The sequence below is a fragment of the Delphinus delphis genome, chromosome 9 (assembly GCF_949987515.2).
Source record: "Delphinus delphis chromosome 9, mDelDel1.2, whole genome shotgun sequence".
NCBI lineage: Eukaryota > Metazoa > Chordata > Mammalia > Artiodactyla > Delphinidae > Delphinus > Delphinus delphis.
The window spans coordinates 72,400,593-72,410,592 of NC_082691.1; the positions used below are offsets into that span (position 1 = coordinate 72,400,593).

The following is a 10,000-nucleotide window of genomic DNA, read 5'->3' on the forward strand; positions in this document are numbered from 1 at the left end:
AATGTCTAAAATAAACCTCAATCTCAAGAATAAGGTATAAACCGTTCTGAAGCAATGCTGTCAAAGAAATCTTATGATAGGTCCCTTACACACACACACACGCGCGCACACACACACACACACACACACACACCAGAAAGGACAAAAGCAGTTTCCTGACCATATCCTGAAACTCTGTTCAACACAGTCATGCGGTTACCTTAAAATTCTGGCCTTATCACTGCATCCACCTGCTAGGCTCATGTCGGACTTTTGCACTAAGTTGAGGCCAGTGGAAGAAATGTCTCTAAGTGTACCGCCTATGCTGTGGGTCTTCCAATGGGAAGGCAAGAGGTGGGTCTGTTGAGGAGCAGTATTAAAGGGACGTTTGGCTCCCAAAAGGTAGCCTGGAAGTAAAAAGTGCTCAAAGGGCAAGAGAATGAGGATCCGTGGGAGAGCCGTATTATGCTCAGGAAAAACAGCAAGGGATCCCAGGGAGTTGCTGTGGGCGGGAGACTGAAGATTGAAGTAAAGTAAGCTTGAGGGTGAAGGAAAGATAGGTGGCAGGAAAGGTGAAACTGCCATCATAAGAGAAGTACATACTCAGAGCTCTCATTAGCCAGGGGATCAGTGAAGGCTATTGCAAGTAGTCCAACCTTTGGGAATTTGACTGTAAGTGGACCCACTGCATGGAAGCTTGCAAGCTTGCACAACTCAATCACTAAGCTTTTTAAATAAAAAAGAGGGAGGTTTTGCCTGCTAGGCAGGTCTTTCTATGTTCTTGGAGGTCTAATTATTTCTTATTGCTTTAACACTTTTTTACTGTTAAATTCTCTATTTCCTATACTAAAATATTCCTGGTCTCAAGAATTTGAAGCGACTTTTTCTTTAGGCAAGGATGAGAAAAAGTATGACAGAATATACCTGCTTATCAGGTCTCATGTAAACTGTAACCAGTATTTATTTTTGTATTGGTACCTCGGTAACATTCTTTGGTTTTTAAGTCCTGCTCTCACATATGTAAGATACAGAGATAGATAGTTCAACACATTGCAGAAAATATTACGTTTTGGTATTATAAATGAACGCCAACTCAGTTTGTCAGAGGTTATAGAATAACAATGAAATAAACTTTCCCCAAGCTTTCTTCTTCCCTTGTTTTAAAAAATAAATATTCATAATAGAAAGGACTGACTTAAAACATTAAAATAATTTTAGTGAATTAAACTAGCATTAAAATTTATAAACCTTAATGGACAACTGACCATTTAGCATGTACCTTGAAAAGTAAAACTTTGTATAGATTTTCACCTGCTTGAGAAATAGATGCTACATATGGTAATTATAAGAATGTGTGAGAGTTAAAGATTTAATATAAAGATTAACATACAAATGTAGTTTTGAAATAATATATGGAAATAATTAGTTCACCAGAATCATCAGTATTATCAAATCCTTTCCAATTATATTGTGAACGGGGCTTATTGAACTATAAGATGCAGAAGCATAATGTCTCAGTAAAATACATCTGTATAGCTACCATTCTTTCAGATTTGCTGCTGTACTATATTTAAATGAAATAGCATAGAGAGGAAACAATTTTAGTATTTTATGCTGTTTTCATAATGAAATACTTGTGTTTTGTTGCTTGTGTTTTAAATCTTAGTTTAATTATAATCCTGGAGCAAAACATAACATACTGAATTACTGAATTAATTAATAGCTGATTGAAGTGAAAGATAAGATTTTTATTTGTTCTACTCTTATGTTTCCCAGATGTTTGTCATTCTTGAAGATCTAAGAGTATTCTGTTTGCTAAAGGTAGTCATGGTCATTATTTTTTAAAAATACCATGTTGAAATGCCCTACAACTTTGGATGTTTGGCATATTTACCTTTTTGAATGAATATTTGAATTTTTACTAATTAAGGGTTTTTTGTTCTTTTTTTCCTGGAAAGGTGACCTTAGTTTGTGAATAGCATTTTAGACATGTTGCTTAAACAAGTGAAAAGCAGTGGCAAATACTTTATACCCAACTTAATTTTCATTTACTTAAGATCACATCACTTATTATAATAAAGATAATATCACTTGCTATAACAATAGGTATCCTTCTCTAAATCATGTTGTAAAAGACTCCCTGTTCCATTTTTAAAAATTAAAAATATTCATGTGCTTGTTCAATTTTTGTTCTTACACATTCAACTATGTCCTTCATATTTGGCATTTTGATTTATTAGGCAATCTTAGCATTAAATACTTTTAACAAAGCAGTACTAGATTTCAGATGCACTGTGCATGGTGTCCATGATGAATTAATTCCACCAGAGCACAGAAGTTATTATTTAAATGCTAGTTTCTTTCAGAAGTTTTACATCACAGTCAAGTTTTCAAAATCAGTATTTAACTCATATTTTGAGGTAAATGTATGTGATTTCTTCTTACATGTGTAGATTTTCCGCATACTTAACCCTTTCTTGTGACTGTACATAGAAATATTTAGTAATATTTAATATTGATATCTTAAAATGAAGAACTATTTAAGAATATATGATTACTTTTTAATCTTATGGCTCACTTTTCTTTAGATGTCATATTTGGGATTTTTTGGATTTAATGCATTTATTTGGTTAAATAAATTAGACACTGAAAGAAACCAGGTACTGGACATAAAATGTCTTTTAATGTCACTGTAAATAATTTTGTTTAAGAAAAGTTCATTGAAATAAATAGTTAAAAAGTTTTTATATGTACTGTTATTTATTCTTAGTTTTTTTAGGAAGTCACTTTTTTTCATCCATTTGTTTTGAGTAAGTGGTAAGATGCCAAACAAAATGAGGTTGAATAGTAAGGCACCATGATTATAAGATGGAGTGTCCGTGTATGCGGACAGGTGAGTGTGGTGGGGAAGTGAGGTTATTTTTTCCTTCTTACCATCCTTGACATATACAGTTAGTGCTATCATCTATCCCTCCGTATCCATCCATACGTACGCATACATATACATACATACAAAAGAGGGTGGAAGAGAAGAAGGATGGGAGAGAGGTAGAGTGGATGAGAGAGGGAGAGAGAGAAAAAGGTGAGAGAGAAGACCAGAGGGAAAAGGTTGAGAGAGCAACGCGAACCAATAGTGTCCCTGGTGGTGGTTGAGATAACACAGCTAACTGTACTTGCCCAGGTCAAGTTTCAAACTTTCGAACATTGTAGTGAATATGGAACAGGGTACGCGCAGGTTTCTGTTATCGCTCTGGCAAACGTCTATCTCACATGGTACAGTTTTATACCAATGGAACCTATAACTCTTAGAGGAAAAAATAAAGCCAACAAGTCTAGCATTCAGTACTACCCTATCATAAAGTAAGGAGGTCTAATTGAGCTATGTCTTTATATCCTGCTATTTGTACAAATAAAAGACTACATCTTGATGCAAAATAAACACAAAAGCACTGTTGTGACTATAACAGGGAGTCATATACTAATTTATATAATAAGTGGTTGTGCACGCTTTATTCAAGATTATGGCTGCAAGAAATGGCATGAATTGCTGGGTGTGTTTAATGCTGGATTATAGCAATTTGAAACATGTCAAACACATGGCTAATGCCTCATGCTTCACTCATTCTTGCGTAAACCTGCATAGCCACCATCCATTATACCCTTGGTAACAACACAATTCTGCAAGTAAATATTGTTACACTAAGTAACCTTTCAATTCAAGTTGTTTAGGAAGAGAAAATGCAATCTTGTGCAGTCAGTTCCAGTGTCAGTTTAATGTTTCAAAAGGGAAGTGGTGTAGAGAATAAGTATCTGTACAGTGACTTGCTTTAAAAAAATAAAAGAAGAAAAAGAAAAGAAAGGAAAACATAATGCAGGGGAGAAAAGTAGAACTGTATCATTTGAGTGCAAGGTCGGAAGAGTTATTTTCTGATGTGGCTGAAAAGTTGTGCATGATGAAAGATTTAAAGGTTTAACTAGCAGTTCAGACAAACATTAAAACAGCGACTCCCAATTTCACCTTTCTCTTTAATGATCTGAAAATTATTTTCACTGATTTTTGTAAAATGTTTGTGGTAGGATTGAGAAGAATGAATAATTTAGTTTGATATATTTGGGATCACAAGCACATCCACTTTGAAAGAATACGCTGAATTTGTAATTATTTAAAATATACTTTAAAAGGTAAACAGCACCTCACACTGTGCTGAAAATATTTCCTCTAGTGGAAAATAGGTGTAGAGATGTCACTAGGAGAAACTTAGTAAATACTGGAAAGCATCTTCATTATCCTTGAAGATATGTCTCCTTTATAGTGGACATAATTCACGCTCTCTTCTTTAGGTGAAATGTACATTATAATCATCTAATTACACAGTTGCCCTTCTTTTTGCATATTAATCTTGAGTCAGATTCTTCTGTTTTGTAGAGAAAAAAGTACTGTCACTGTTATTGTTTTTCTTAAGCATGATTTTACTAACACTTAGATGATTGAACTTAAAATGTGAATCACAGTTTATACTCCAGGGTTTTATAAAGTCAAAAATTCCACAAGGGATAATAAAATCCTCTGGTTAATAGAAATTGGAAGTTATGTAGGTCTTTCTTCATAATTGTAATAAAGATTTAGACACATGACTCTCTGCTTGTTAGTTATTCTTAATTATTTGATGGCTTTGATTATAACACAGTAATACATGCAGAATTCTTTCATTCATTCAATTGGTCCTGACATTAACTACCCAAAGGTTAGTATTAAATACTGCACCTGTCTGCTACATTTGAACATACAGTAATTTTAAGTTTTATTCCTTGTGTTGCAGACTCTACCCAGAGAAAATAAGTATTTCAAACAGATTTAGACGATGAGGTAAAAACATACACATACATATATACTGCAGATGTATTGTCAAAAGTAAAATTTAAATGCAATATGTGGACGTTATGTCTGTCTGTTTCTACAGTTGAAGAGAACCCAAATTATAATTTTCATATAACTAGTAAAGGCAATCAGACCTTTTCTCTGAATATTTTAAACATTGTGCATGTAAAATTTATGCCTAATTTGAATACTTATTAGCTGCCTAATCTCAGAAAAGAGTATTAGCTTTGTTTTTTTCTTATAAAATCCATCACTGTGTATCAGTTTTCATTTGTATGATTTTTCTTTGTTAATGTTCAATAAGATGTTTAACAAAGCCTATATGTTCATAAACACATTTGGTTCAAAAGTAGTTTACTGTAGTTACAGCAATTGTTTCCTTTATGATTATGGGTTTTTGTTGTTGATGTTGCTTTTTTTTTTTTAATCAGAACAGCTATCAGTTGTATTTATAGTTTTTATTATACTAACTTGCTTTGCTAGCCCAGTTACTGATGGTCTTTTATAAATTAGCAGGTCTTTTTTTTCACTGATTTTTCAGAGTCATAGAAATAATCTGATAATTTAGGTTTTGATGAAAATACCTTTTAAAACTATTAAACTATAACCATTAATTTCAATAGTTACAAGATTAGTATGCAAAAAAATCTCTGTTGGATATGTATCTGTGTTTGTGTGTCTCTATGTATGTCCATGGCCACGTTTTGTAAGAATCTGGGGAAGAAGATTTGTCTATGACATGAAAAGACATTAAGCTTATATTTGCTTTATAATCAATGGGCAGAAATTTTAAATGGACAAAAGTCTTAAAATACAACCAAGTTTAAAATAGTGAAATCATATAGTAACAAAAAATTAGATTGAGTTATAAGTTTTACGTCCTTCTTTACTTTAGGCTGAGCTCACTCTCTGTCTAGCATTACTGTTAAAGTCACAGCATAGCCAGGTCATTTCTGAAATTCCGTCTGTAGAAGTAGAACACAGAAGTGCATCTATTAGGTTATGGCGTAGAATTCCGCTATCTCTGAGAGCCAAAACTGATCTTTTTAAACCACAGATTCAAGATGTACTGTGAAATTCTGATTTGTAAGACCACATTGGTTCTCTATTTACTGCAAGGATTTCCACTGATCTTGGCAGGACATCTCATTGCTATCCTGAAAGTACAGTATATTTATGCAGTGAAAATGATAAAACATTTATTACTGTAGAGAAGGTAATATGCATAATTTATGCTGTTTTTAGCACAATCATTAGTGATATTCTTGATAGATTTTATTTCCAGCTTTCATATCTAATACATGCCTGGAAAATTAATTTTATATCTTTCATTTATTTGCCTATGTTAAAATTGAGTTTTAAGTCATCTTCAAGTGAACAGTTTGATTGCTGCTCATGCATAAGCTTAATTACTTCCCAGGAAGGACAGTATTAAATGTTTTAAATGTCAGAAAAATAAATGAATATGAGCTGTTTGATTAAAAAAATAGGCAATATCTGACGTGTTTGCAGCAGGAGCTTTTTCTTAAAATGCCTCCAAGGCAAAATTTTATTTAGTCACAAAAAAAAAGAAACCCATTATACTATTTATCATTGGTTGATACCATATGATTTGTAACACCCTTACAAAATTTTAATTTTGTATGATTAGCTGTGCATCATTAAACAACAGCCTTGCATAAGATGTGCTGTAAAATTCTGACAGAATCAAGATAGTGAATATTTAAAATAAGGCTGTATAGTCATCCATGGTTGTCAAAGGTAGATAATAGGAAACATAGAACTGAGTGTGCAATCGTGCCTTCATTTAAACTGGTTTTGTAGGTAGACTTTAAAATGTGGTTGTTCATAAACGTTACTGACCATGCTATAGGCATGGTATGTTACTTTGGCTGTTAAATGTAACCACACAAAAATTGCTCATAGAAACCATAATTTCAGTGATTAGTATCTGGATGAGAGCTGAATTTGTATGGCTTTTCTTGGTAAATGACTATTCAAGGCTTTTTTTTTTCCTTCCAAAGATGCTGTCTCTGTAATTGGCAGAGAGGGACATCTTGATAATGGAAGTGTGAAGGTGTAACGTGTGTTAATTGATACTTCTTAATCACTTTTAGGTATTAAGTCATGATGCAGGAATCTGCGACAGAGACAATAAGCAACAGTTCAATGAATCAAAATGGAATGAGCACTCTAAGCAGCCAATTAGATGCTGGCAGCAGAGATGGAAGATCAAGTGGTGACACCAGCTCTGAAGTAAGCACAGTAGAACTGCTGCATCTGCAACAACAGCAGGTAAGTTTTGTTTTCCTCGGTGACTCCTTAAAACAAATAAGCCTGTTTTCTTGACTATGAAAAATGTATTCAGAGCAAATTGAGCATGTTGTGTTAAGCTAAAGGAAGCTGAGCATTTATGATTATTTGGAACATGATTGAAGTCTGAGCAAAGATAGGATTTTCATCTTAGTTACGTCATACCGGCGCCAGAGTGCCCTTCAGGTGTCAGGCTATTAATTAAGTTCACAGGGTGATTTTCGGAATGTTCTGTAAAGCTTTGTAACAAATATTTTACAGCTTCCAGTTTACTGTCTAACATCGTGCTGCAGAACGTGATACTTAGTTTTCCACCAGAGGGCCACATTACTTGATACTTGCTTTATACAATGAATTTCTTCCAGGTCTGAGCTAAGATGAAAAGGACCACAAGGACTTTTCACAACACAGTTGCTTGCCTGTGATAGCTGCAAATATTAGCTATTAATTAGTTGAAATTTGCTGGGAGATTGTGAGCCGTGTAAACACTGTAATCATTTATGTTGCTTTTCTTGAAAACTCATTTCAAGAGATTTTGAATATGCATCTTTTGATAACGTTAAAGAGCACTTTTTGTTTTCTGCTAGTGTCTCATAAAAGGCAGTTGTTCTCTTTAAACCTAGAAAAGTAAACAACTGCCCAATAAAGGTACCCTTTTAAGTAGTGTATTATTCTTCTTATGTGTCGGATTCATTTTTCCTGAATTTGTTTGTCAAGGAAATATTCTTTTCAGCCAAAGAATAGCCTCTCCATTCTTCACTGATTCAAGTCTGCAGAAACAGTGACAGAGAACAGACAGCTTTCAAAGCAAATACTTATATTAGGCCAGAATTAGTATCCCTTTTTGAAAATAAGATTATACTTGTTTTAAAATAAAGGTGATTTCTTTCAAACTCTGGATAGCATTCAGACTAAACATGAAAAGATCATTAAAATGAAAATATAATGAAGTATTATTGAAAATTGTTTCAAATTAAGTGATGTATCGTTTACATTTTTAAGTTGGAATACAATGAGAAAGAATGCAGCTCAAAAGTTAAAGCAAGTGCCCACACTAGAGTAAAATTTAATAGAATCATTATTTTAAATAATAACAGCCTTTAGAAAGTTACCTTAGAGTATATGTACTGAGTAATATCTCAACCTTTAGGCATTGTTTTCAAGAATAATCTTTTAAAAGCTCTATATACAGCTCTTTGAATAAGTTCCCTATTATTTGGGAATTGTGTCTCTTTTAATAGACAGCAGTTATTGGGAAGATAATTTTTATTTTGTTTCAAAAAATTTTGCTTTCACCATCATAGGATTTAAATGCCTACCAAAGTTGCAGAATTAGCCTGTTTTACACATTACTTTAAATAAATGCAGGTTTCAGGATAACCCTTTTTTCCTTTCAATGTATTTACAGAAATATCATACCAGTGGAATGCTATAATATTCCTACTGACTTCCCTAAGTCAGAGTCCTTAGAATTTTAGCCAAATTCTATTTTGTCTGAGAATACATTAAACTGCATTTATAAAGGCAAGTGAAAATGACAACTGAAAATAAACATTACAGTTTAGTACTAATAGACAACAGGTTCCGAAGGGAAATGCAGAGAAGTAACTTATTTTTCTTAAAACTCTGATTAGTTTTTTTCTTATAAAGAAAACAGAGTAAAATCATGGCTATACTTTATAGTACTCTGGAGGCGTTTTATGATAAGTTCTGTAAGGTGTGTTTATAACGTGAGTTTGAAGTTTACTTTGTTCTACACAGTTTGTTTATATAAACCTTAAACAGAAGTAAATACAAAAAGTTATGTCCTTCAGATAACTTAGAAAGTTTAGTCATGTATTGCATGTTTGCGGAGTGCCTTCTAGAAGTGATTTAACACAATGGGTATAGTAGGTGTCTACCAAAGACAGTTCAGGAAGTGTCTACAGGAAGATATGTAATGATTTAATAAATAAACATGCAAAAACCTTTGTAAATGTCTCTTCCCTTGGTTATAGTTTAAATGTATTAATATAGTTAGACAGTTAAGGTTATTGAATTTCTGTCCTTCCATGAGTGTATTTTCAACTAGGCCTTTAAGTTCATTAAGGATTGGAATGTCCTTTTTATAAAATGAATGCAGTTATTGCTTTTAATTCTAACATATTCAATACGTTTCAGAAAAAATACAAACCATGGGGAAGTATTAAAACAAATTCATGAGAAGTGAAATAAATTTACAAATGTATCTTTACTTGGTGTTATTTAATTATACAGTTTTGAACAAAAAATTCAATTATGTCTTAAAAGTATAACGGACTAATCATTTTTGGCTAAGGTGTCTTATTTATAAATATAATTTAGGAGGCAGTGAGTGATGTGAACAAAGTTGAATTTTGTTTGCCATGAACTTCTGGCAGAATATGGCCTGTTTGGAGAACAGAATGTTTACCTTGATTTTTATGGCTTTTGTATTTTCATGGAGGTGAGCAGTTTGAATTAAATCAGGCATGTATTTAGGAGGAAAGGTTAGTGTTTGGAATACATTATAACAAATACTTAATGATAAATGGACTGGCAGAGTAAAAGGGATTAATAAATTATAGCTAGTATTTTTTCTTGCATTTTGTTTACTAATATTGAAATATTTCTGAAAGCTGGAGTATCTTCTTTAAGTTTTAATATTGTAATATTATTGTAATGTAATGGATATGTTCGTAGGAGCCACATCCTTGTTGGTATGCTTTGCTGTTTTATATTCACTGAAAAATTAGTAATAAAAAAGCTTTCTCCTGATGAAATTACTATCTCCCTCTTTCTTTTCTAATCTTCTAAAATTAGTACTAAATA

General features: G+C 32.7%; 1 protein-coding gene across 8 annotated transcripts in view; it reads left to right on the top strand.

Annotated features, from left to right (window-relative positions):
- FOXP2 (forkhead box P2) overlaps positions 1 to 10,000 on the top strand; it is a 532,381-nt gene that overhangs the window by 273,276 nt on the left and 249,105 nt on the right. For all 8 annotated transcript variants that reach the window (XM_060020757.1, XM_060020762.1, XM_060020763.1 and 5 more), the window contains one exon: positions 6,976 to 7,153. In XM_060020757.1, coding sequence (XP_059876740.1) covers positions 6,986 to 7,153 — 168 coding nt within the window. In that variant the 5' untranslated portion in view covers positions 6,976 to 6,985. The remainder of the gene's footprint in view (positions 1 to 6,975; positions 7,154 to 10,000) is intronic.